Genomic DNA, 27353 nt, shown 5'->3' with positions numbered 1-27353 from the left:
ACTGAGGCTTTTATGAGAGGGGGGTGGCCTACTGCTGGAGAACTGCAAATAGAAAGTTCCCGGGGGCTTACCTCAGCCATGGTGGAGTCTGCCGTTCTCCTGCGTGTGCACGGAGCTCAGAGCCCACAGGGAGGTGCAGACAGACACGGGGAATCCCAGCAGGACAGGATCCATGCAGGGGGAGGTGGCAGCTGAGCCAGGCTGGGGCCCTGAGAGCAGCTGCTCAGAGAGGGATGTCCTCCCCTGGGAGGAGTGGTGCAGGAGCGCACCGCAGGGATGTGCTGGGTTTGGAGACTCCACATGGGGTCATGTGCCAGAGACAGAAACGCTCAGTCACAGGCCGGGTGAGCACGGAGTGCGGCCAGAGACCAGGGAGACGGGAGTGTTTGACTGCTTTTCTCTGGGGGTGCACTGAGGAATGGGGCCCTGAGTTTTTGGATCCTGAGGGGCAGAGATTGGGAGGCCACCATTTCACTCTCATCCTCCAAAGCTGTAAGGAAAGCTTTCAGGGAACAAAAGTTCCCTAGAGCAAACCTGAGCAGATGACTTAGGCCAGCCCAGCCAGGGCGGGGCAATTCCACCTCCAGCAAAGACATTTGAAAACCACTGTGACAGGCCCCTCCCCCAGAAGATCAGCAAGAACAGCCAGCCAAGACCAAGTTTACTGATCAATGAGAACGGCAGAACTCCAGCACTAGGGGAATACAGCACATAGAATTCATGCCTTTTTCCCCATGATCCTTTAGTCTTTCAAATTTAATTTTTTAAAATTTTCTTTATTTTTTCTTTTTCTGTTTCTTTTTTAAAAAATTTTCTTCTTTTTCCTTTTTCAACCATCTTATCAATTCCTTTTTAAAAATATTTTTAATTTTCATTTTTGTAGTCATATTCTATCCCTTCATCATATTTACCCTTATTTTTGTATATATATAAGTTTTTCTATCTTTAAAATTTTGGGAGGCAGTTTCTTCTAACAGACCAAAATACACCCAAATTCTACCGTGTGGCTCTGTTCTATTCACCAGCCTGATCATATTCTTTTTTTTTTCTTTTCCCCTGTTTTTGGGTCTCTCCTGATTTGTTTAGTGTATATTTTTCTGTGGTTGTTTTTACCCTGGTGGATTTTGTTTTCTCATTTATCTATTCTTCTCAAACAGAAACAGAAAACAAAACAGAAAAACTCACCTTAAAAAAAAGAACAAAAGGCAGTACCGACTGCCAGGGACCTAATCAATACAGATAATTGGTAAGATATTGGAACTAGAGTTCACAATGATGATTATAAAGATACTAGCCGGGCTTGAACAAAGCATAGAAGATACTAGAGAATCCCTTTCTGGAGAAATAAAATCTAACCAAGTTGAAATAAAAAAGACTATTATTGAGGTGCAATAAAAAATGGAGGCTCTATTACTCAAGAAACAAGAAAGGTCTCAAATACACAACCTGACCCTATACTTAAAGGAGCTGGAGAAAGAACAACAAATAAAGCCAAAACCCAACAAGAGAAGAGAAATAATAAAGATCAGAGCAGAAATCAATGAAATAGAAACCAAAAGAACAGTAAAACAGATCAAAGAAACTAGGAGCTGGTTCTTTGAAAGAATTAATATCAATAAACCCCTGGCCACACGTATCAAAAAAAAAAAGAGAGAAAGGACACAAATAAATAAAATCATGAATGAAAGAGGAGAGATCACAACCAACACCAGAAAAATACAAACAATTATAAGAACATATTATGAACAATTATATGCGAGCAAATTAGACAACCTGGAAGAAATGGATGCATTCCTAGAGACGTATAAACTATCAGAACTGAACCAGGAAGAAATAGAAAACCTGAACAGACCCATAAACCAGCAAGGAAATTGAAGCAGTCATCAAAAATCTCCCAACAAATAAGAGTCCAGGGCCAGATGGCTTCCCAGGGGAATTCTACCAAACATTTAAAGAAGAATTAATACCTATTCTTCTGAAACTGTTCCAAAAAATAGAAATGGAAGGAAAACGTCCAAGCTCATTTTATGAGGCCAGCATTACCTGGATCCCAAAACCAGACAAAGACCCCATCAAAAAGGAGAATTACAGACCAATATCCCTGATGAACAAGGATGCAAAAATTCTCACCAAAATCCGAGCCAATAGGATCCAACAGTACATTAAAAGGATAATTCACCATGACCAAGTGGGATTTATTCCTGGGCTGCAAGGATGGTTCAACATCCACAAATCAATCAATGTGATACACCACGTTAATAAAAGAAAGGACAAGAACCATATGATCCTCTCAATAGTTGCAGAAAAAGCATTTGACAACGAACAGCATCCTTTCTTGATTAAAACTCTTCACAGTGTAGGGATAGAGGATACATACCTCAATATCATAAAAGCCATCTATGAAAAACCCACAGCAAATATCATTCTTGATCCCCTAAGGTCAGGAACATGGCAGGGATGTCCACATCACCACTGCTTTTCAACATAGTACTAGAAGTCCTAACTTCAGCAATCAGACAACAAAAAGAAATAAAAGGCATCCAAATTGGCAAAGAAGTCAAACTCTCACTCTTTGCAGATGATATGATATTTATGTGGAAAACCCAAAAGACTCCATCCCAAAACTGCTAAAACTCATACAGGAATTCAGTCAAGTGGCAGGATATAAAATCAATGCACAGAAATCAGTTGCATTTCTATACACCAACAACAAGACAGAAGAAAGAGAAATTAAGGAGTCTATCCCGTTTACAATTGCACCGAAAACCATAAAACACCTAGGAATAAATCTAACCAAAGAGGCAAAGAATCTGTACTCAGAAAACTATAAAATACTCATGAAACAAATTGAGGAAGACACAAAGAAATGGAAATACGTTCCATGTTCATGGATTGGAAGAACAAATATTGTGAAAATGTCTATGCTACCTAGAGCAATCTACACATTTAATGCAATCCCTATCAAAATACCATCAACTTTTTTCACAGAACTGGAACAAATAATCCTAAAATTTGTATGGAACCAGAAAAGATCCCGAATAGCCAGAGGAATGTTGAAAAAGAAAAGCAAAGCTGGCGGCATCACAATTCCAGACTTCATGCTCATTACAAAGCTGTCATCATCAAGACAGTATGGCACTGGCACAAAAACAGACACCATAGATCAATGGAACAGAATAGAGAGCCCAGAAATGGACCTTCAACTCTATGGTCAACTAATCTTCGACAAAGCAGGAAAGAATAGCCAATGGAAAAAACACAGTCTCTTCAACAAATGGTGTTGGGAAAATTGGACAGCCACATGCAGAAGAATGAAACTGGACCATTTCCTGACACCACACACAAAAATAGACTCAAAATGGATGAAAGACCTCAACGTGAGACATGAATCCATCAAAATCCTTGAGGAGAACACAGGCAGCAACCTTTTCAACCTCAGCCACAGCAACTTCTTCCTAGAAACATCGCCAAAGGCAAAAGAAGCAAGGGCAAAAATGAACTTCATCAAGATAAAAAACTTTTGCACAGCAAAGGAAACAGTCGACAAAACCAAAAGACAACCGACAGAATGGGAGAAGATATTTGCAAATGACATGTAGATAAGGGCTAGTATCCAAAATCTATAAAGAACTTATCAAACTCAACACCCAAAGAAGAAATAATCCAATCAAGAAGTGGGCAGAAGACATGAACAGACATTTCTGCAAAGACATCCAAATGGCCAACAGACACATGAAAAAGTGCTCAACACCAGTCTGCATCAGGGAAATACAAATCAAAACCAAAATGAGATATCACCTCACACCAGTCAGAATGGCTAAAATTAACAACTCAGGAAACGACAGATGTTGGCGGGGATGTGGAGAAAGTGGAACCCTCCTACACTGTTGGTGGGAATGCAAGCTGGTGCAGCCACTCTGGAAAACTGTATGGAGTTTCCTCAAAAAGTTGAAAATAGAGCTACCCTGTGACTCAGCAATTGCACTACTGGGTATTTACTCCAAAGATACAAATGTAGTGATCCGAAGGGGCACGTGCACCCCAATGTTTATAGTAGCAATGTCCATAGTAGCCAAACTATGGAAAGAGCTAAGGTGTCCATCAATGGATAAAGAAGATGTGGTATATATAATGGAATATTATGCAGCCATCAAAAAGTGAAATCTTGACATTTGCAACAACATGGATGGAACTGGAGGGTATTATGCTAAGCGAAATAAGTCAATCAGAGAAGACAGAGAAGAGATCATATGATCTCACTGATATGATGAATTTGAGAAACAAGACAAAAGGATCATCGGGGAAGGGAGGGAAAAATGAAACAAGACGAAACCAGAGAGGGAGACAAACCATAAGAGACTCTTAATCTCAGGAAACAAACTAAGGGTTGCTGGAGTGGTGGGGGGGTGGGAAGGATGGGGTGGCTGGGTGATGGATATTGGGGAGGGTATGTGCTATGGTGAACGTTGTGAAGTGTAAGACTGATGAATCACGGACCTGTACCCCTAAAACAAATAATACATTATATGTTAATTTAAAAACATGAATTTAAGATGGAGTTAGTCCTGCTACAGTTTCAAAGCCCCTGGAGGCCATCCCCCTTGGTCTGCTGTGGCTGCAACCAGCTCGAGGGCCGCATTTTCACCTGGCAATGTCCAAAAGCAGTGAAGGATGATGCTTCTCATCACTTGTGTCTCTCACTCTTTTTTTTTTTTAAAGATTTATTTATTATTTGATTGAGAGAGAGTGCATGCCTGTGAGTGAGCATCGGGGGGAGGGGCAGAAGAAGAGGAAGACAGAGTCCCAAGGCGACTCTGTGCTGAGCTTGGAGCCTGTCTTGGGGCTCGATATCATGACCCTGAGATCAGGACCTGAGCCGAAACCAAGAGTCGGAGGCCCAACCAATTGCACCACCTATTACTTGTCTCTTGGTTTCTGGAAATTAAAGCTTTCCTATCATCCCCTGACTGTCTCACTCCCACCCTTCACTGCCCGGAACTGGGTCACCTTTCTTCTCCTAAACCAATCAAGGGCTTCCTGTCGGGCTCAGACCACTCCTAGTACATCACCTGGATCTGTGGAGGGGGTCCTGCCACCCCTTGAACAGCAGGGCTCTGTGAGCCTGGGAGAAGGCCAGCGACCATGTGTGGTGGGGGTGGGGATGGGGAGATGGCCATTGGCTAGGCCACCAACAGATAAGATGCACTTACCTACTTCTTATCCACTGTCACAACAGCTTTATTATAAGGCTACAAAGAGGCTGGAGTTGGTTTTCAGACAATCAGACTGGTTCCCTACCGGGTCTGGCAGGAAAAGCAGGGGCAATTGACTCAGTGGCTGGCAGAGAATGCAGCAGGCTTGCCTCTGTGAGCAGAGCCCCTATCAGAATGAGCCTATGCTTGGGGGGCTCAGGAAGGGCATCAACTCTACCAACATCATCCCCTGGCTCCAACTTCTTTGGACCAGAGCACAGTCCAAGGTCTATTGGCTCCTTTGACCTTGGCCCCAGGCCAGCACTACCCACCTGCTTCCAAGTGAGTTTTATTACTAAAAGGAGCCTAAGAGTCTGGAGGGGACAAAGGATGTCCCAAGATGGGCCACCTTAGCATGAAGATTATTTTTCAGTTAAAGGCAATCAGATTCAGCAGTAGATTCAAGAAGAGCTCTTTACCTCTCCCACAAATGCCTAAAAGAATTTATTAGGAGTTCTGCTCCAGGAAGAGAGCTATCACCATAGATAAGTACATTATACTATGAAATAGGTATGGAAAACAGGGAGGAACCTAGCAAGGCCTGTTTGATCAATGTCCTCTATGTCCCATCGTCTCTGCGTGGTCTAGTAAATAATTTGTTTACCAAACATTTACTTTTTCATCTTCCGATGAAGTGCATGTCTTCTTTCAGTCCCAGACCCCTCCCCCTTAGTTCAGACTGACATATATACCTCATTTTGCCTGTCTTTGGAATTTCCATGTCTGTGTGGATTCCCCATATGTACAAAATTAAATTTGATTTTCTCCTGTTAATCTGTCTCATCTCAATTTAATTCTTTTTTTTAGTATAAAAGGGGGGCCAAATTATATTATTATTTTAAAATTTGATTAAAACCAATTTTGTTGGCATTAAAATTAGAGGTATTATAAATTTGAATGGATAAACCAAAAACCAGAAATTAAGTTTGGTAAAAATGGGAGTAGGAGTTTTCCAGTAATTACAGATTAGAAGGCAGAAATCAATTTAGAGAAACACAGACAAACCCCATGTTTACAATGATTGTGCCACAGATTTAAACTTCAGTAGTGCATTAGTAAACTGTTCACATTTAGATCTTCACCTTGAGATTAGATAGCTGTTTAAAAAAATCCCAGTACCTTGTGCAAATAAATCGGTCTTCCATGTGCCTTAGCACACTTAAAATTTCTCCATTGTATATATACAAAACACCTACCATTTGGTAGGGCAAAATACATAACTTTCATAACAAAACTATAATGTACCTCTCAAGTATGAACAATATACACATAATACATGGTATACAGTATTTACAAAATAAAAAATATAATACAAGTTGTTTATAATTTTTTAAACTCACTTTTGCACTTGTATGTTACAAGGCAAATTTCCATTTCTGTACCAATTTTTTTTTTCAAGATTCCAGGGATTTTGGAAAAACTTACAGACATACTGCAATCTGAGATCTAAGTTTGAACTTTTAGGGGCGTTTTTAAGTGTACTGCCATCAGCTCCCTATTTTGGTTGGAATTTTCAATAGTGCTTCCCATCCAGTGACTAGGAGGCTTTGGAAGAACACTAGGAGAAGGTGGATCACTAAACTATGCCCCAGCGTAATTTTCCTTTTGGTTCATTTCAGTTAGAAATGCTGATTTCTTCAAATGCGTATTTTTAGTGTTCTCAGTATTTTTAAAAGGCTTTTTTTCCTGCTTCTGGATTAAATCAGATGAAACAGAATCCTGCCAAAAGTTATTTTCATTTCTTTTTGCAGAGGTGATCTTGGTTAGTGGTAAGTTATATTTGCTTTTCTGTTTATCTTTGGTTGTTCACACAAGTGTATACCATGAACAAGCTGGCCGTGGGGAATGGCAATTTTCTCCGATTTTCCCATCTTTGATTTTTTTTTTTTTTAAGATTTTATTTATTTTTCAACAGAGAGAGAGAGAGAGACAGCGAGAGAGGGAACACAAGCGGGGGGAGCGGGAGAGGGAGAGGCAGGCTTCCCGCTGAGCAGGGAGCCCGATGCGGGACTCGATCCCAGGAGCTTGCGATCAGGACCTGGGCCGAAGGCAGACGCTTAACGACTGAGCCACCCAGGCGCCCCCCATCTTTGATTTTAAAACCTCTCTTCTGAACTAGGGTTGGCCCGGGGCCGCTGGCGGCCGCTAGCCAGAGAAAGGGCTCGCTTCCTCAGTTTGGGTTGCGGCCGCAGGACCCGGGGCCAAATTGGCCGCCTGGTCCGGGACTTCCTGCGCTCCCCTCGGGCCCGTCGCGGGGCTCCGCCCGCCCTCGAGGCTCGGCCGGTGCTGCTGGTACTGATGGAAGCGGCTGGGGAGCTGCCCTGCGGGGCTGGCCCGCACCCTCTTCTTTCGCCGCTTCTTTGGCGCTGCCCGAGGGGTGCCTCCCGCCGTAGCTAGACTACGGTTGGACAGAGGTGCAGAGGCGCGAGGCTGTGGGTTCAGACAGGGACCGTCTCCCCCTAGGAAGTGAGGGAGGAAAAGGGTGGGGGGGGGGCAGTGCCTGGGGATCCGGGATTCGGGGTAAAGGCGGCGGGGCCGTGGTCACCATCGGGAGGGCCCCGAAGTAACGGCGGGCGGAAAAGCCCAGGGGCGCAAGGCGGCCACCCAGGACAAGTGGCTCCCGCTGCGGGACGGAGACGACGGTCATAGCTCTAGGAGGAAAGTGGCTCAGCAAGAAGAAAAGGAGGAAGTGAAGCCAGCGATCACAGGGCGGTGGCTGCTGCTGCTAAGAGAGCCCGAGTGGAGCGCGGACCATGGTTCCGGCGGTGGCGGCGCAGCAAACTTAATTCTTTTTTTTTAAAGGTGTATTTACTTATTTGGGGGGGGGGGCAAGGGGTGAGACAGAGGGAGTAGGAGAGAGAGTCTTAAGCAGATTCCAAGATGAGCAGGGAGCCCCACAGGGCTCGAGATCACGACCTGAGCTGAAATGAAGAGTCGGACACTTAACCCACTGAACCCCCCACGTGTCCCTCAATTTAATTCTTAGTCCAGCTAGAAGGACCTTGGAAGGGTAGAGGACATTCTTCCTTCCTGACAAAGTCATGACCATTCACCTCCCTGCATTGAGGTCATATTCAAATCGGAAAAAGAAAAAAAAAGATAAGTGGCAAGCAAGGTCTTCTCTCTTTCAGGAAGTGTCACTTTGGGCAACTGCCTCCCTTGGCTAGTCTCAGTTACCTCCTCTTTAAGACTGAGGACTTCACTGTGGTCAGGCTAGAGGCGTGAGTCTGTGGACCTGGAGCCTCAGAAGGATGGTGACTCTGGTCATGGCTGGCCCAGCTGGAGTCCCCTCTGCCATCGGACTTCTGTTTCTGAGGCCTGTCTTCAGGTGCAAAGTGGTTAGGTGGATTCTGCAGCCAAGATCTGACCCCCTCAGCTGTTCATCTTGTGGCTCCCCATCTGGGGCGGGACTCTGGGACTCTGGCCCAAGATATGTGTCACTTAAAAAACACGGGAGTGGCTCTTCTTTGCAAGCAAGCAATATAGGTAGGAGGTGTGTCCCTGGAAACAGACCCCTGCTTTCAATATGGGTGATGTGATCCCACAGTGGCAAATGGAAACCAGTAGCATTTAAACACTGGAGGTAAGGTAGTTGAGGTTCCCTGAGGCACAAAAAGGCTGGACTGTAAATAAAAATTGTTTGCCCATAGGCATCTTTGGTGGCAGGAAGGTGGTCAGTCAGTCCCTAGAACAGAAAACAGATGAGGAGCCAACTCATTCTTACTGGAGTTACATAGCTGAGAATTCTTTATGTTGATGTTCAGAAGCCTGATGAGGACTTACAGCTTCTTACTCAATAGCCAGACCTGAGTCAGATCACAGCCCAGATCTCCTTGAGTAAAGCAGACACCAACTTACTTTGAAGAAAAGCCCTATGAAAACATCACAAGTATGTCCTGTAAATCTTCCTCCCAATTTTACCCCCAGGGGATCTGTGGCAGGTATCAGGAAACTGTGACTGGAGAGGAAAATGTCTAGAATTTTCAGAGATTCAAAACAATATTGGCTTAAAGCTAACGAAATGCCTGGATTATTAGATCTAGCAGACTACCAGGTTTATAAGTGGAATTTTCCATCGTAGAATGCACTTGGTGGGGGCTGCAAACCCATCCTGTGTATCTTATGTTTTTTTCACTTATTCATCAAGACGTAGTTGGGAGGAATGTACCCAACACTTGGCAGAACCCCTTATGTTGTCTCTGATCCTTTGATCCTTTCTTATGCAGAAAGAGCCAAAGGAAAGCAAATGGAATTTCCTGAATAAGAAAGGAAGCCAAAAGCAATATTGCACCCGGGAAACAAATGCTAGGTGCCTGGCTGTTTCCCCAGTATGATTCACTACACAGCAAGCCCCCCCGTGGATACATGTGCTAACAGAATCTAAATCCCTGCTTGCACCCAGGGAGGAATGTCAGTTTTTAGATTCTAAGTTGGGAATTTCGGGGAGTACCAGGTTCGAGTAGCTCCTCTGCTATAAACAGCTATGAAATGACACTTTCCAGACCTCACTTTGGGGCGGGGGAACCAAAAGAGAGCTTGAAAAATCCACATTGGGGTCCTCTGGGGTCTTTGGCTGAATAACGAGCTGTACCTGTGCAAAGCAAGACTTCACGAGAACCAGCAAAGAACAGATACAAGGGAAGAAGAGCCCCTTGGGAGGAGCCAACTGAGCAGTTCCCATAGCTCACAGGGCTGGGCCATATTCAGACTTGCTTGGCCTCAATTCCAGAAGGAGTCCATCTGATTGGTTCTAATGTAGCTCCTGACTGTAGGTACTTTTCCACTGAACACTTTTTTTGTCCAGAGCCCTGGCCGACACCATTGTTTTCTCAAATAGTCACCTACTTGTACTTCCTAGTTTTCTTACTGCTAGAATCCAGATTTGGTCTGGGCAACCAAAATGGTCCCTTCCCTCAGATGGTGATGATGACTATCAATAGCCAGCTGCCTGAAAGTTTTCTGGGAAAGATTTTACTCCCTGATAAGAAGAAAGACCCATGATAAATAACCTTCTGTTCTGCCTTTGGACATGGTCATGTGAGAATGTGACATATGGAGCTGCTGCAGCCATTTTGCCCCCATGAGGGCTGATACCACACTGGGTGTGGGGTAGTGGGGACAGGAGGCCAGGGAGGCTGGTCAAGAGGCTGTGGGGGTCATGGAGGCAGGGACGGGGGCTGCCCTGAACCAAGTCGGAGGGTGGGAAATGGATGAGGAGGAAAATTCAGGGGAAACTTCAAGAGTTAGCATTGACTGGACTTTGTGGCTGAACACAGATGGCAGGGGTGGAGGTGGAGGTGGGTTCGAGGGAAGGGGCGTGTGAGGGAGGTGGTGGGTTTAGGATGGCCCTCTTTTGGGATTGGGTAGCCTGGAGTGAGGGGTTGGAGTGCGGGATGTCATTCTCCAGATCAGGAACACGGAAGAGGAACAGAAAAGGCATTGATCCTTGCAGCTGGGCTGTTTTCGGTCGAACAGACAACCAGGAACGGGGTGTGGAAGGCAGGGCCATGGGGCTACTAGTGGGAGATGTGGGCAGAGGAAAGACCCAGCTCAGCTTTTTCACACAAGTGACGTTGAGCAAATCACCACCGTCCCGGAGCCCAGATTCCTGCCTCTGAATAAGGCAGGATAATGCTTCTTCCTTGAGATCTTGCTCCCTGGCCAAGCTGGCTGCCAGGACATCAGCCAAGACAGAAAGGCATCCTGAGGCCAGGAGAGGATCTAAGGAGGGGCCTCGACATGGTCATGGGCACCATGAGCAGGGGGTGCTGGCTTGTGGTCAGTCTGCAAGGAGGGAAGGGGCTCAGCATGGACTTCCCAATATTGTCTTGGCCAGCCATGGTGCTGGGACATGTTGGAAAGATGCCGGGACATATGGTGCCATGACAACATGCGTGCAGAAACATGACCACACAGGAACATGAGTGTGACCACACATCTGAATGAACGTGTACTTCCGGGACACCCCCTCCTTTTCCACGACTCGGGGGTGGGAGAGCGCGTTGTTTTTCCCAGACTCCAGTGTCTGACATCTGCACAAAGGGAGCCCTCTGAGAGGGACAGAGGGGCCGGGCATCCCTCACGCGACAAGCGCTAACACCTCACTGCTCTCCCCATGCACCGATGGAGCAGGCCAAATGCCAGACCCGGAGACCTCCTTGAGACTTTTCGGAGTGACTATGAGCACGGGGCCATCCACATGGGAGATGGGAACGTGGGCCCTGCAAGCGGGGAAATATCTTCTGTTTAAACATCGGCCCTTGGGTTTAGACATATGAGCGTGGGCCTACTGACTCATAATGCAGTGTTCTTGCCTATTGAGCACCTTGGATTCTTTGGAAATAAAAGACTCTGGACCTTTATTCTTTATAGGATGGCAGGCATTTGTTGTACATCAATTGAACTGCATTTTTTTTTTTTTTTTTTTTTGGCAGCCCTCGCATGGGTCCCAAACAGAACTTGTTTGCAAAACGGTCCGCACAGTGTCAGCCTGGCTCCACAGAGAGAGTGGGCCCTTCAGAATTTGTGAGTCCTGCTTCTGACTCCTGGCACCACAGAGATTCCCCCCGGAGTCGAGAGTGTGTCTATCTGTGATTCCCAGTAAGTTCTTCACATCCTAAAGCAACCGGGTCGACAACGCCCCCCCCCCCCCACTACCACACAGGCCCGGTGTGTGGATGGGGTTATCAGTTCTGTGAAGGAGAAGATCGTTGAACGGAGGGTGTCCACCCATCTGGAAAGCGATGGTGAGTACTTCATCACCCATCTGAGATACGGTCCCCACAGGTGAGATGCTTTGGGTGTGAGACCGCAACTCCTTGCTCGTGCTGGGGGAGGGGGCGCTGGCAACATGGGGGTGCAGCATAGTATCTCTCACATTTCCAGCAAGAGCCACCATTCATTGAGTTCCAACTCAGTACGAGGCATTTTAAGTAATTTTGACTCATAAACTCACCACCATCCCGCTGGGTTGATGTAACTGCCCATAACTTTCTATGAGAACATGCTGAATTGGCCCAAAGCCGTGACGTCTAAGCTCATGGAGCAGTGGGATTTGACCTCAGGCTGTATGCTTCAGGAGCCATGTTCAGGGGGATAGTCAGCGGAGAGCCCCGAGAGCCTGCACTGACCAGGAGACAGGGAGAGCTGGTTCTGACTTTGGCAACCCCAGCTCAGCTCTGCGACCTCTGATAAGTTCCTGGGCCAGTCTGCCTGGCTTTCTCCCTATCCTGTCTACATCACAGGGTTTTTACAGGAATGAAGTGTGTGGGAAAGTGATGGAAAATGGACAGGGCTTCTCACATATGAGCCTCACAGCCCTGTGGGGTGATCAGAGCAATGACTTACCATCCTTCTTCTACACCGGAGAGAGCTGAAGCTCAGAGAGGTCCCGGGGTCTACCTGAGGCTCATGAGCATAGGTCCTATCACCTCGAGTCTGGCACTTTCTCCCCTCTTCCTCCTGCTCTTGGTTTGTACTAGGGTCTTGCCTCCCTAATTTGGGGTGTCCCCACCTTCTCTGGCATTGCTACTTTATTCTCCCCTCTACCCCACCCTCCCATAGCCTGGGTCCCATCCCTTAAGCCTGGCTCTCAGCGGTCTGGTCACTAGTCCCTATCAAGGGCTGTGCTGGCCCTGCCTGAGGCGTCTTCTTTCCTGGAGCAATTTCGTATGTCAAAGGGTATGGAAATTTCCAGAGTCTTCAAGGCCTGAAATAGTTATTCTCAATCCTGGCTGCATGTCAGAATCTCCTGGGAGCTCTTAAAATATTCTGATGCACAGGCCCCACACCCAGACATTCTGATTTCATGGCTCTGGGGTGGGGACCAGGAATGAGCATGTTTTAAGAACTCCCCAGAAATCTGGAATGTGCAGTCAGAGAGTGGTTGCAGGTGGAAGTAGGTGATCTTACTTTGAAAGTGTTTGTGTCCAGGAGATTGCTTTCGAATGTATTTCAACTTCAACTTCACTTTTAATAGAGTGTCTTTAATATATAAGTAATGAAAACAAGGTTCTTTCTCTAATCATTTCATACACTAATTAATTGAACTAGTTCTGAATGGCTATCATGTTCTTACTTTCCACAGACTAATCTTTTTTTTAAAGTTTTTATTTATTTAAGTAATCTCTACACCCAATGTGGGGCTCAAACTCATGACCCCAAGATCAAGAGTTGTATGCTCTTCTGAGTGAGCCAGCTAGGCGCCCCTCCGGACTAGTCTTTTTTTATAAGTTGGGTTTATTGAGGTTGCTAAAAAAGGACCACAGTGGTGTCACTTAGAGTTCCCAAACTGGGGCTTAATACCCAATTTAATTGCAGTTTCTTTCTTCCTTCCTTCCTTTTTCTTTCTCTCTTTTTTTCTAAGATTTTATTTATTTATTTGAGAGAGAGAGAGAGAGAGAGAGCATGAATGGGGGGGAGGGGCAAAGGGAGAAACAGGCTCCCCACCGAGCAGGGAGCCCAACTCGGGACTTGATCTCAGGACCCCGGGATCATGACCTGAGTCGAAGGCAGATGTTTAACCAACTGAGCCACCCAAACGCCCCTAAATTTTTTTAAAGGATAATGCAGAATGAAAGAATCCAGATTAAATAGGTCAGATACTATATGTTCCATTTATATGACATTTTCTAAAAGACAAAATGTAGAAATGGAAAACAGATCCTCTGGTTGCTGGGGTTAGGGACGGGGTGGAAGAGGTATATTACAGAGCAGTGACACAAGAGTTTTTTGGAGTGATGGGGCTGTTATATGTCCTGATGGTGGTGGTAGTGGTTACACAAATCCACATATATATTAAAACTCAGAATTTTACTCCTTCCTAAAAGTCAATTTTATTAATATTATTATTAATAATAATGTTATTATTAATAATAAACTCACTAGAAGTATAAAATGCAGTTTAAAACTTCCAAACCACTATAACAGGAAAAAAAAGGTGGGGAGGGTAATAAAGATTTCATCAATCAGTAGCAAGCAAGAAAGCTGAAAATATAGGGGAAAAACTAGCCCTGGAAGTGGAAAACACAAAGTAAGATGGTATAAATAGATCCACACGTACTAGGAATCACAGCGGATGAACCATGGCCAGGCATGTGGCCATCCTGCTGGAGCACAATTCCAGCCTTCCCTGCACCCAGCGTGGCCCCGTGACCCACTGCTTGTGGAGGAGATGGGCATGTACACAGGGTATGCCAAGCCCAGGCTGGGGCTTCTGAAAGCAGGTGGGCCTTAACCACATTCTCTAGTTACTTCCTCAGTGACCGAAACCTAGGGATGGTAGCGCCAAGACTCAGCCACCCAGATGATGCCGATGCCCTGGGAATGTGGGCGCTGTGGCTGGGACCCTTCTGAAGGTCCACGGGGAGCAGAGCTGCACCACTGACCGGGGACCATTTTCTCCAGAACTGTTAGATGAGAAGGAAATGCATGTCTCAATTCTTTTTTTTTTTTTTTTAAGATTTTATTTATTTATTTGACAGAGAAAGACACAGCGAAAGAGGGAACACAAGCAGGGGGAGTGAGAGAGGGAGAAGGAGACTCCCCGCAGAGCAGAGAGCTCGATGCAGGGCTGGATCCCAGGACCCTGGGATCATGACCCGAGCCGAAGGCAGACGCCCAATGACTAAGCCACCCAGGTGCCCCCCCCCTTTTTTTTTTGCGTGTCTCAATTCTTTAAGCCACTGTATTCTTTTTTTTTTTTAAGATTTGTTTTTATTTATTTAAGAGAGAGCATGGGGGGGGCAGAGGGAGAGGAAGAGAGAATCTCAAGCAGACTCCCTGCTGAGCACAGAGCCTGACACGGGGCTCCATTTCATGACCTTGAGATTCTGACCTGAGCTGAAATCAGGAGTCGCATGCTTAACCAACAGAGCCCCCCAGGCGCCCCTCAGCCACTGGACCTTTGAGTGTCCTTGTTAGGCTGCTCTACCTGCCCCCTGTCTGGGTCCTGCCGGAGGATGGAGCAAAGTCCCAGGCTCCTGGTGGAGGGAGCCACGGAGTGTGGGGAGCCTTCTCGCTCTGGTGCCTTCCCTCTGCTGTGGGGCCCAAAGTCCCTGCAGACTCAGGTGATGGTGACAGGCACGCGGTTCAAGGCAGGGAGGAGAGTGGAGCCACACCGAGGGCCACCGGCCATGGGCGGGCCCTTCCCTTCCCCTGCGGGGTCCCCGGCTCACTCCTCAGTAGTGGACACAGTAGAGCTGGACGCTGCCACTGATCCGGAGCTCCCGCAGCCGCTCCAGGGCCTGCTGGTGCAGGCTGGTGGCTCCCAGGCCCAGGCCGTTGAGCGCCAGCTTCAGCCCGCCCTCCTGGCACAGGAGCAGCACCTGGGAAAGGACGGGCCGGGCCTGCAGGCTTCCGGACAGACAGATCCTCCACCGCCCGCCTGACGTCCCCACCCAGCGAGCCCTCCACTCAGAGGTCACAAAGACCGGAACCATGGGGCACCCAGTGGTGGGAAAGAACAGGACTGGGTGCCCAGCTTGTCACCAGACCGCTGTGACCTTCCATAAGGGTCATCCCAGCCCTGGGCCTCAGTTTCACCATCTGTGCCATTGCATTCCCCCAAGCACTGGTTCTCAACCCTGGCTGCACTTTGGAGTCACGGGGAGGGGAGAGGGGTGTTTGTTTGTTTGTTTTTTAAATAACCAGGGTCTGCTCTGATTAATTAAATCTGTGTTTTGGGAATGGGCTCGCTGGCAGCCACACGGAGGGTTGAGAGCCGTGGTGTGGATGTCTGCTCCTGCTGGTAGGCCCTGGCTTCCCAGCCCCACATCCTCTGCCTCCCCACCCCCAGGACGCACATGTCTCCCCATGGGAGTGCAGCTCTGTGCCCCGCCCGGGAGGGACCAGGCCACGTGGCTCTGACTGACCTCGAAGAATCGTTGAGGGTAGAAGAGGAAGGGGGCGGAGATCAGCTTCTTGCGCCCCCAGGGCGAGATCCAGGACAGAGTTCTGTCTGCAAAGGAAGCCCTGAGCGTCACAAGCACGTGGGCGGCCTCATCCCGCAGGCTCAGTGTGAAGCTGCGAGAAGGGGCGGGAGAAGGGGCTCCCTGACTCCTCTGAGCCATGGCTGCTGGACCCTGCACACAGGGATGGATGTGGGAGAGCAGCTGGAAGATTCGGCAGCTCAGAGGGGTGGGAACAGCTGAGCGAGTCTCAGGCACACCTGAGACTAATCCCCACGTTGCCACCCGCAGGCTGGAGGACCCTGGGGGAGCAAATGACCTTGCCAGAGACTTGAGAAGAGGAGAATTACATTAGTAGTAGCTAACATTTATTGGGGGCTATATGCTAGGTATTGTCTTCAGTGTTTTGCAAATCACGTGCGGGTTAGAGACAGGCTACCTGGCTTCAACCCTGCTCTGCTGCTTTCTAGTCCTGTGAGTTTGGGGAGGTCACTTCACGTCTCTGTGCCTCAGTTTCCTGATCTGTAGTGTGGGGAGAAGAGTACTGTACCTGCCTCACGAGTTGTCATGTGTAAAGTGCTAGAACAGCACTGGGCATGTAATTAGCACTCAAATCACACCTACTGTTTGACAAATATCACTCCATAATACAATACCTCCTATTGATAGGAACAAAGAAGATGATGTATGTGAAATCTAGCGAGTGCCTGGCACCCAGTAGGTGTTTTACGGAGTCCTCACAGAAATCCTGTGCCTTGACGTTCAGCAGCCCATATACGTGACGAGGACAAGATGTCACATGGCTGGCTCTGCTCTAGGAGGATGCCCCAGATATTTCCAGCTTTGGGAAGGAGCCAGCAAGGGCTCACCACTGGGAAGACGCTTGGAAGGCAGGGGCCCTGGAGAGTGCACCGCACAGAGCCTCTAGCCCCAACCCCAAGCCCTTTCCCCATGCCCTTCCCATTGGCCTGAGAACTCCTGGAGTTCTGGGTGCTGCCCCCCAAATCCCTGTCCTGCACAGCCCTGGGCCAGGTAACAGACTCCCTCCAGATGCCTAGTGAAGCTCTGTAGCACCTGCAGCCGCATCCGCACCTCCTCAGTGCTTACAGAGAGGGATGGAGAGGGAAGAACAAATTTTTAATGCAGACCAATTCCGTGCCCTCCAACTCCGACTCCCTCTGTCCAGTTCAAGCTACAGTCGCTTCCAGAAAACAACAGGAACAGCATTTATGTTGGCGGCCCATGGCGGAAGCGGCCTGTAGAAATGTCCTGGCTGGCCCACAGTGTTCTTCAACTTTAAAGTAATGCCATGTGCCCAGACTGGGAAAATTTATATGAAAGATGGCTTCCAGCTTCTTTTTTAAAAATAATCAGAAGGTCTGGCCTGAGTGCTTCTATGGAAATACTTTTTCCAATTTACCTTCCCAACCCAGGGCTTCACTATTTATGTCACTTGTCCGGCCTCGGGGCATGTGAATTCATGGCCCCTGAGAAACAGCAGTTCAATGACTTGCTGCATCACTAATAATAACCATTTGACTGAGCTAGGACACGAAGCTGGTATCGTGTCTCCAAGTTTTTTGTTTTTTGGGGGGGGGGGTTGTTCTTTCTACCCCTGGGAACTTTTCCATTTTCCCTCTAGGATTGAGATGACCTTTCTCCCTTTATTCTGATGGGGAAACTCAGGACTCCAGCCTCAGAGAGGTATCGTGACTTCCCCAAGACCACAGAGTTTATAAGAGGCACAAGCAGGACTCCAGCCCCGTTGTGCCTGGCTTTGAGGTTTGTGCTGTCTGGGGCTGTGCTGCATACCTGCTCCAGAATTCACAGGCCTGCTCAAGAGCATGAAGGGCAAGAGGTTAGTGAGGTCAGGGACTCCAGAAAACCAAACCGAAACAGACAGGGAGAACAGGGCACTTACCTTCCCTCCCGCCCCTCCACGGAGATCATTTTGATGACCACCACATTTGTAGAGCGCTCTCTACGCGCTTGACCCAATTCAAAGCATGCATACCACCCGTGAAGCTGACACTATTACTACCTCTTTTTACACACGAGGAAACTGAGGCACAGAAAGGAAAAAAGTAACTGCCTTGAAGGGGCACACAGGTAGTAAGTGTCCTCAGCAGAAGTCAAACCCAGGTGATGTGGCCCAGAAAAGTCATGAAATCCAATGCAATTCCAGCAGGAAGGAAAGGAGGTGGGAAAGAAGGAAGGCGGGGGAAGAGAGGAAAAAAGGAAAAAGAAAGCGAAAGTGGCTTGGAGCCCGCAGGTTTGGGGAGTGGAGCAGGAGAGCCCCCTGTGGGAGAGGCTAGGCAGCATCCGTGTAGTTGGTGTGCGGCTCCAAGCTCCCACTGCCCAGCACTGGGCCTCCTCTTTGGGGCAGTGGTTTAGGCACTGCCCTCTGTCACCCTGGGAGGTCGAATTCTCTCTCTGGATCTCAGCCTGAGCCCTTAAAGGACCTTTCTGGAGGGCCCAGCGGCACCTGTGATGAGAGGCTAGTTGGCCTGACCAGGTGGACAGGCAGGGAAGGTACTCCCAGAATTGGGGCTGTCGGGGCCGCAAGGGGAGCCTGAGCACTGAGCACCGTGCAGTGCTCAGTGGTTGGGACTGAGCACGGGAGCACCCTCCCAACCACAAGCTCCACGATGGGGCAGTGATGTTGGAGATGAAAGAGGGGGTACTTGTAGAACTCATGCTCGACTCTGAGATGCTTCTCCCTCCCTTCCATCTGGACACTTACTCCTTTGGCTCGGGCAAGACCAGCCCCCGCAGTACGATGACCTGGCCGGGCCAGAGACCCTGGGGAAGGGCACGCGAGCAGGGCACCTCCTGTAGGAAGATGGGAAATGACTAAGAAGGGGAGCCCTGAGGGTAGGTAAGTCTGCCTCTAGGCCTGCAGCCAGGAGGACACTCAGCTCTGCTCATTTATTAAACATCTACTGCAGGCCTCGGTTCTCCTTGGCCTTTCAGGGCTGAGCTCAGTGGCCACCTGCCCTTCCCGGGGCCGTGAGCACCAGATATGTCCCCCATTGCTGCATCCTGAACTGTAATGGCCTGTTCATTGGTCTGTCTCCCCACCAGCCTGTGAGCAACTGGGGGGCCGGGACTGGCTGGTCCCTCTATCCTAGAGCTGGCACTGGGCCTGCCACAGAAGAGTTATCAAATAATTGTTTGCAGAATAAATGGAGGAAAGGTAAAACGAAGCTGGAGGTTTCTATAAGGGAAGGGGGAACCTTGATGCTGAGGGCATTTCCCACCAGGTGGGGTTGCCCCCCGGGGACGACACCTCCACCAGGTGACCCAGGAGGGAGGTCACTCACCAGGCTGGGGCTCTTCAGCAGGAAAGGCTGTCGAGGGGAGAAAGAAAGAGAAAGGAGACATGGAAACCATGCGGGGTTCACTCAGCGAAAGAGCTTCTCAGTATTATTATGAAGAATTGGGGGTATCTGGGGTTTGTCTCTCTCAAAGACAACACAGGTGAATGATTAGAGCCCCGGGGGGGGGGCTCTCTTGGATTCAGAGGGACACTAGGTCTGGAAGAATGGAGAAGAACTGGACAGAGGGTCCGTCATTCACTTATTGTGTGGCCTTGGGCCTCATCTCCCTCTCTGTCCAGCAGGCCGACCCCAGCTGCCTCGCCCGGTTGCTGAGGACAGAAAGCTCCAACTTAGCGGGATCTTCTGATAGGAGTCCTGGGGCTCTGCCCACCCTGGGCAGCCAGCCCACCCCGTCCATCTTCCCAAGCGGGCCCCCGCTGGGGATGGGAGAGGTGAATCCAGGCTTGCTAGCCATGGCGGCGGGGGGTGGGGTGGTGGCGGGGTGCCAGTATCCATGGCAACTGCACAGTGAGGGCAGCTGGCTTTTGTCAACTTGGACAGCAGCCCGGCGAGTGGCAGGTCAAGCTGAGGGAGCTGGGAGCACCGGTGGCTCAGCTAGGGTGGCCGGAACCACCAGGGCCAAGCTTGCTCCCCAGAGACTCACGTATCCAACCGGATACTCGCTGCTGCCCTCCGCAAATGGCTGTCAGGAAAGAGAAAAGGCAACACGGGGGATTCAGGCCCCCTGCAGGCTCTGCGAGTCATTTGCTGGGCTCCTGCCTACCCTGCCTGGGCCCAGGAGTAGGCAGAGGTTGGCTTTGGTAGCTCCTCATTCTCCCTGTAGGCCTTGTGGGTGGTTCTCAAACCCGGCATTTGAACATGCTGATTCCTAGGCCCCACCTCAGACTTACTGAGTCAGAATGTCTGGCGGCAGGTCCTAGAAATCTGCATTTTTCATAAGCCCCTCAGGGGCGATGGACAGAGCTAGCTGCTCCTTGGGCCCCATGGCTCCAAGGGTCCAAGTGGATCACCTCCTGGCCATTGCTCTTGGGTCCCCTTCTGGGGGCACCTTCTCAACCCCACTCGTATCTCACACCTGATGGATCCCCTCCACCTTGGTTATGACAGGTGTGACAGGGCCTGCCTGGGGCAGTGGGGGCAGGGGCGGGGGGGGGGGGTCCTGGGCCCGTCCAGACACCAGGGGAAGTCAGGGGCCATTGTCACTCAGGGAACTCACGTTGACGTTCAGGAATCCAACGGCCTCCACCAGGATGTCACCAAATATGCCCAGGGTGTCCACACGGGACAGTGGGAGCCGGTAGCGGTAATGGAGAAAGTGTTGTCCGTTCACACTCACCTGGAGAGACAGACAGACGGACAGCTCAGCAGCACCTGATGCGCACTGAGTCCGCGCTAATGTGCCTGGCCTCACTGGGCGCTCTTACCCAGAATGTCCCTCGTTTACCTTCACACCCACTCTGAGAGATGGGCACATTTGACAGACGACGTGCCCACGGCGCGGGGAGCTTCCGTGACCTTCCCAAGGTTGCACAGCTGGCCTGGGAACCAAGGCCCCCTTCACTGGCCCTCCGCCCCTGACATAGCACTTCCCTTCGTCATCCCTCAGCAGCCCCAGCCCCAGGTGAGGAAATGGGGTTTCAGGAGGCCGGACGACTCCTCCACCACAGGGCCCTCCCTCCACTGCTGGTTCCCATTGGCTCCCCTTCCCCCCGCAGAGCTCAGAGTCCTGGCATCTTTCTGGCAGGAGTTCCTATCTGTGGAGAAAGCCTTGAAGTGGAGTTCGGGGTCCCTGCGCCCTCCACCACCCTGAGATGGGGTGGATATGAGTACCCACTTCACGAGGATCTAACGAACGGGCACTTAGGGGCTAGAAAAGAGCCCATCGTACTGCAGGCACTCTTGAAGAGCTTGCTAGCAATGTGGCAGTGGTACCCGCCCCAGGGCCAGGCACAAGGGAGCTTTCTTGTTGCCATGGGTCCCAGGCCACGTGGGCCCAAGGCAGCTTGGAACAGGGCTCGGCAGCTGCTCGGTCCTCTCGGGTCTCAAGTCCTCCCAGTGATGCCCCTCCTCACGGTGACGTGGGGAACTCGGCAGAAGGAAGGAAGAGGGGAAGGATGCAGGTTCTAGACACTGCTGCCCATCCCTTCCCTTCACCTTCATTTCCTCGTTTCCAAAGAGAAAGAGGATGAGGAAGCAGGCTCCTCTCTGCAGGGGCAGGTGGGGCCACCGGGCCTCGGTTTGCCAGCGCTCCAAGTGCAGGGTGTTGCAGATGACGTGGGGCTTGGTGGTGTGGAAGCGAGGGTTGAAGTGGATGGCGATATCTGGCCGGGGATGCAGGCTGCAGCCGCACTGAAAGTCCACCTGGAACCTGGTGAGAGGTGCTCTCGAAGGGGCACCCCTGGTCGGAAACCCCGAGACCCCGAGGGCAGAGAGGAGCCTCCAGCTCGATGCCTCTGGGGTTGAGCCCCAGCAGCCCTGTGGAGCACCCCCTTACCTGCGTGCCTCTAGAGGGACCACTCCCTGTAGCATGACCATCTTGCCTGCACGCAGGCCCCCGAAAATTGTCGTGACATAAGGAATCACCTGAACAAGGGGAGAAAGCTAGCCACATGGAGCTGGAGAATGGGTCTTACGAGGGAGCCCCGTGTCAGGTGGGTGGGTGGGGAGAGAAGAAGAAGAAAATTCCACTCTCCCGCTCCAAACAGAAAACGTCCTTATGGGGGAAAAATTAGTGTTCTCTTCCACCTTCTCCCCTTTCCTGGACCCTCACATGTCAAAGCCACGTTGCCCTGGGGGAGCCAAGTTCAGCTCCATCGCCCCCTTGCAGCACCAGCCCTGCCCCTCTCCCCAGCTCCTTGAGCACAAGAGTGTCCTCAGTGAGACTTTGCCCTGGCCTCCAGAAGCCAGGTATCGAGGTCCTGAGGACTGTTTACTGGCTCAAGCCCAGGAACTGGGGGGCGGGCAGAAAGGCTGGACAAGTTGGGACCCTATATGGATGCCCAGAGAGATACCCAACAATGGCCCAGCCTACCTGCCCAGGCTCACCTTTCCCCACTTAGAAGCTGTGTGGAATTCCTAACACACAACACACACGTTTACAACTCCCTGCCTTTTCAGGGCCGCTTCCTCTGCTCTCCCTTGGCCCTGTGAGATCCAACTTGACTTTCAAGGTTCTCTGACACCTTCTCCAAGCACTGTCCACTATGGTGACTGAGTTTTTCCTTCCCTCCCTTGTGTTCCCAGAACACTTCCCTCATATGGCTAGCTTGGCCGTTGGTGGGCTTACAGGGAGACCACGGGCCTGGCTACTTCTGCTGGAGGCTCAGGCCACTCAGAGCTGAAGCCCTGTCTTTCCCTTCTGTGCTCCGCGCCTGGCCTGGCACAGCGTGGGCTCTGGATAGGCGTTTGCAGAACGAATGTGAACACGTCCCAGGTACACGTCAGCATAACACAAGACTGGCTTTCACATATTCTCCGAACCATCTAGAAGCAGCTGAGCCCCAACAGTGCTGCCCTCCAGGTAGGAGCTCGGCAGCCTGCAAAGCAAGGAGGGGTTGTAACCTGGGCAGCAGCTTCACCCCGTTACTCAGGCCCCCGGGGAGGTGCTGGAGCTCCCGGCTGTCAGAGGGCCCACAGCTTAGCCAGACTCAGCACCTCAGTCCCTCCCACTTCCCAGGCTCCAAGCCTGGCCTCAGTAATAATTACTGAGCTGATGCACCTCTCCCAGGGGGAGGGGGCCAAATCAAGAGAAAGTGATGATTAGCATTCATTAATGGGAGGGCAGAGTGTCCTGGGCATTCAGCCTTCTGTAAAGCCCAAGGCCAGACTTCAGAAAATCTGCGTGAGCAATGAGCAGGAGGGGACGGGGGACACCCAGTCCCGAGTTTGAGGTACAACCTGACTCTTCCAGGCTGGGGATGGGTCTACCCTAGGTACTCAGTGCCCCCACAACAATACTACTCAGTAGCCCCAGATCCTCCTAGCCTAGCCCCCCATCACACAGTAGGAGCACAGCACTGACTTCAGTTTCTATTACTTTTAAAATGTAAGGACCCTGTGAACCCCATCATTCTCACCCAAGTGGGAATTAGCTGGTCAGCCACTTTGCTAAGCTCAGGAGGGCCTTCCAGAGTTCATGAGCAGGTGCTGGGGGAACAGGGCCCAAGACCGAAGGCCTCTCCACCCACTACCTGGGAGCCTGGGTCCAGCTGGAGCCTGGGGGGTGGGAGGGACCAAGACCTGGAGATTCCAGACCAGAGTGGCTGCTCACCGGGTGGAAGATTGGCGGCTGCAGGATGAAGGGGTCAGGAAGTGGGTCCAGTTTTTCTCCAGGTGACATGGGGGTGGAGCGCCTCCAATTCAGCCTGCAGATCCAGATTCCAGGAGCCCTGGCCCTGCCCCCACTGGCCGGACTTGCCTTTCCCAGCCAGGAACTGAGGTGCGAGGGCAGCTCTCCCAGCTGTTAGCCTCACCTGCGCCCAGCAGGGTCCCGGTGCCCCTTGCAGCAGGCCCGAGAGGGCAGGTCTGGGCAGCGGTCCAACCCTGGTCCACACCCCAGATCCAGTCCCACCAGCTGGATTGGGGCTGTCAGCAGAAATCCTAGTCCAGGAGCAAGAAGCTTGAACTAAGCACCTAGCTAACCAGCGCCCTGACCCCACCTGCACTGGGATCCGAAGCACCGAGCTGTTACAGAGAGAGGGCAGAGGGTTTGTGGTTTCCCTGGCTCCCATTGGAGCCCTCCCCAGTCAGAGGCTGGAGTGGTGGCACATGTGGGCAGGTCCCAGGAAAAGCCCCGCCCCAGCTTCTTGGCCATCACTGAGTGGCTTCTCATGCCGGACTCCCCTCCCCGCCCCCCCCCCCCCAGAGGTTTTCATCTCTTCCCCTCGTTTTCCTGCCCGTTCCCCCACTTTTCTCCCTTTTGCACGATTTATAGTTCCCTGGGGCTCCATTTCAGCTTTAGCTACAAATGCCAGGGCCCAGCTGCGGTCACCAGAAAGAAGGTGGAGGCTGGTGAGAAAGGGGCAGGAGGAGAGGAGCGCCCCCTGGAGGCTCAGAAGAAGCAGCGAGGTGCAGCGAGCAGGGCAGTACACTCCACACCAAAGGAGGCCTGGGCTCTTGCTCAGCTTCTGCACTAACGTGCTGTGTGCCCTGGGCCAAGTCACTTGCCCTCTCTGTGACTCCCTTTGCTCATCTCTGTATTGAGAGGGTGACTCCAGAAGAGTGTCTCCACGGGATGTCTGTGTCTGGGGGTGGGCCCAGGTATCTGCCTTTTAATCACGATCCCCCAGGATTCTTTGGACTAGAGTTGCTCCCGTCCTGGTTCGAATTCCAATAAAGCCTTCCCTTTAAAAGGCAGCACAACCCCTCAACTTTATCCTGATTTGGGAGGTCCCAGGATCCAAGCACCCTGTCGGACTTGGCGGCAGGGAGTTCCTGGCAGCACGCCAGGCTGGGCAAAGGCTCCAGGGCCTGGGGAGCTGAGGGAAGAGTAAGGCTGCTCTGACGGTGGGGCAGGTGCAGGGGTGGCTCTGGGGAAAGGCAGCTGAGCCGGAGCATCTCTAGTATGGCATCAGCGCGGTCTGGCAGCTTGTTAGAAATGCGTCCTTCTGCCGCCCCCACCCACTCCCCCCTCCTACGGAAGAGGAATCTCTCTGGTGGCAGGGTCCAGGAATCTGCATTTTTGCATACTCCCCAGGTGATTCTGATGCATGTGGATGTTTGAGAAGCACTCACTGACTAGGCCTTAACTGGCAGGGCTTGGGGTGTGGAGCCAGGAAATTTGCTCAGATCTTCCTGGGTAGGAGGAGCTGGGCTGTGGCAGGTTCTTTGTGTGGGGAAATTTGATCAGATGTGTGTTCATACAGAATAATCTAGATACACAATGTGGAGGAGAAACCAAGGTGGAGAATTCCTTTGGGCAAGGAAGGGGGCCCTGCCCCCGGGAGGCAGGCCTGGGTCCTGGTCGCAGCCTCACAGCGCCCATCTTTTGGCCTGAGGCAAATGTGCTCTCCCTCACTCCCCCCCCCGCCCGGCCTCAGTCTCCCCTCTGAACCGGGGAAGGAGGGTGGCATAGCAAAATAGCACAGACTGGGCTGCTTAAACACAGATGTTCATTTTCTCATGGTTATGGAAGCTAGAAGCCCACGATCAAGGTGTCCGCAAGGATTTTTTTTTTTCCCCTGAGGCTTGCAGAGCTTTGCCCCTTGATCTGTGTGTTTGTGTCCTAATCTCTTCTAAGTAGACCAGTCATCAGGAATTCAACCCTTAGGAACTCATTTTACCTAAATTACCCTTTTAAAAAAGGCCTTATGTCCAAATACAGTCTCAGTCTAGTTACTGGGGGTGAGGATTTCCACATCTGATTTTGGGGGCAGAGCACAATTCAGAGGAATCGCTATGACTGGTCTCACCCTGGAACCCCAAGACCGTTGCAGGGGTCAGGAGTGGGGGCTGCCGAGGGCCCACAGTGGAGGCAGCAGAAGGAATAAGGTGGTGCGTTTCATTTCTCCTTTCCCTGGGTTTTGACAGCTGGGAGGGACCTGGCTGGGCTTAAAGCACCTCCAGAGCTTGTAGAATATGGGAGGCTACAGAATAAGAGAGGGCCTTAGTGTCTGTGGGTCCATCCAGGGGTGGGAGAGGGCAAATCCCTCTTCTTGAGCCAGAGGGAGGGGAACGTGTGGGAAAGGGGAAAGGGCTGGTGATGACCCTGATACTGACAGGAGGGGGGCATCCCCCTGCCCCAGGATGGTGCCCCCACCCCACCCCAGCTCCCTAGACCTGGGCTTGTCCCTCTGAGCACTAATCATAATTGGTCATTATATATTGAGGAATTGTCTAATGTTGTCTCCCCCTCCCCCTACTTCCTGAATATAAATTCCAGGCAGGCAAATTTATACTTACACCCTCAGCACCAAGCAATGCCTGATACCGAGCAAGTGCTCAAAATGTATTTAAAGAATGAATGACTGTAAGGAGCTGTGGTTTCTGGCTCCCATCGGGCCACCAGCTCCTTCTGTCTCCCCCAGCAGGCGTGGAGTCCTGGCCCAAGCTCACACTAAGCCCATGCTCTTCCCACTGGCCGAAGATCATCACTGAGGCAAATGTAGCTATTTATCAGTGAGTAACCAATTAGTAGCTGGGAATCATAAACTGTGGTCAGGGATGTCAGGGTGCCCCACTCTCCCCCATTCTTTGATCCAGAAACTTCTTTCCCTGCCCCTGCTCCTGAATGGGTGTAACTCTGGGCCTAGGGAGAGACTAATGCCCAGATTCACCTACTTTGGTCTACATCTCACCCCCTTCTTCTCTCTGGTTCCCTTCTAGGTCACTGGAGAGTCTCATGGATCCTCTTTCTCTTGGAACCAGTTTTGCACCATCTTGGAACAGAGGGTAGGATAATGAGCAGAAATCTTGGACAGGAAGGATTGACAGAACTGGACATCTGGCTGGATAAGAAAGATGAGGAAAAGGGGCCAAAAAAAGAAAAAAAAAAAAGCCTCCAGCATCTTGAACCAAAGGATTGGGAAGAGTCTGGGGCACTAAGGGAAAAACAGAGAAGCCGTGGGTATAATCTGGAGGAGAGGGGAGCTAATTCCAGTCAGGACCATTTTGGAGGAGGGGGAGGGTGCAGGAATTGGCATGGACAGGGGATGTTCAGTCAGCATTTGTTAGTTTGTATGTTTCTAGAAATTTATCACTGTCTTCCAGATTGCCCAATTTGTTGGCATATAATTGTTTATAATCTTCTCTTATAATTGTCTTTCAATCAGCATCTGTTGAAGGAATGAAGGTGTTGTTGCCTGAAAGCATGTTAATACACTCTGGAGAAGACAGTTTCAACTTATTTGGGTGCT

At 50.6% G+C, this 27353-nt stretch overlaps 1 protein-coding gene and 1 pseudogene across 8 annotated transcripts; both read right to left on the bottom strand.

Annotated features, from left to right (window-relative positions):
- Positions 1-6689: 6689 nt before the first annotated feature.
- On the bottom strand, positions 6690-7899 carry LOC113914572 (annotated as a pseudogene).
- A 6906-nt stretch (positions 7900-14805) lies between these two features.
- Positions 14806-24222, bottom strand: LGALS12 (galectin 12). 8 transcript variants are annotated; one of them, XM_027577736.2, is made up of 9 exons: positions 23771-24222; positions 21995-23036; positions 21655-21868; positions 20717-20836; positions 20144-20182; positions 19483-19509; positions 18903-18991; positions 16124-16209; positions 14806-15577 (listed from the first exon to the last, which is right to left on the bottom strand). In XM_027577736.2, the coding sequence occupies exons 2-9, from the start codon at positions 22033-22035 to the stop codon at positions 15342-15344; spliced, it is 852 nt and encodes a 283-aa protein (XP_027433537.1). In that variant the 5' UTR covers positions 22036-23036; positions 23771-24222; the 3' UTR covers positions 14806-15341. The 8 variants fall into 8 exon arrangements, with proteins under 8 accessions (XP_027433537.1, XP_027433533.1, XP_027433534.1 ...); XM_027577732.2 differs by having other exon boundaries at positions 21655-21861; XM_027577733.2 differs by having other exon boundaries at positions 21655-21849.
- Between the last annotated feature and the right edge of the window lie 3131 nt (positions 24223-27353).

The sequence above is a fragment of the Zalophus californianus genome, chromosome 11 (genome assembly GCF_009762305.2).
Source record: "Zalophus californianus isolate mZalCal1 chromosome 11, mZalCal1.pri.v2, whole genome shotgun sequence".
NCBI lineage: Eukaryota > Metazoa > Chordata > Mammalia > Carnivora > Otariidae > Zalophus > Zalophus californianus.
The sequence above is the reverse complement of the archived record's forward strand: the minus strand, read 5'-3'. Positions and strand labels throughout refer to the sequence as shown.

Excerpts from the sequence above, each read along its gene's own strand:
- LGALS12 (XM_027577730.2), bottom strand. The coding sequence starts at position 23,839 with ATGTCACCTGGAGAAAAACTGGACCCACTTCCTGACCCCTTCATCCTG. Across the intron at positions 20,837-21,654 it reads TTGGAAACGAGGAAATGAAG|GTGAGTGTGAACGGACAACA; the intron begins GTGAAGGGAAGG and ends CTGTCTCTCCAG. Across the intron at positions 20,183-20,716 it reads TTGGATTCCTGAACGTCAAC|CCATTTGCGGAGGGCAGCAG; the intron begins GTGAGTTCCCTG and ends CTTTCCTGACAG.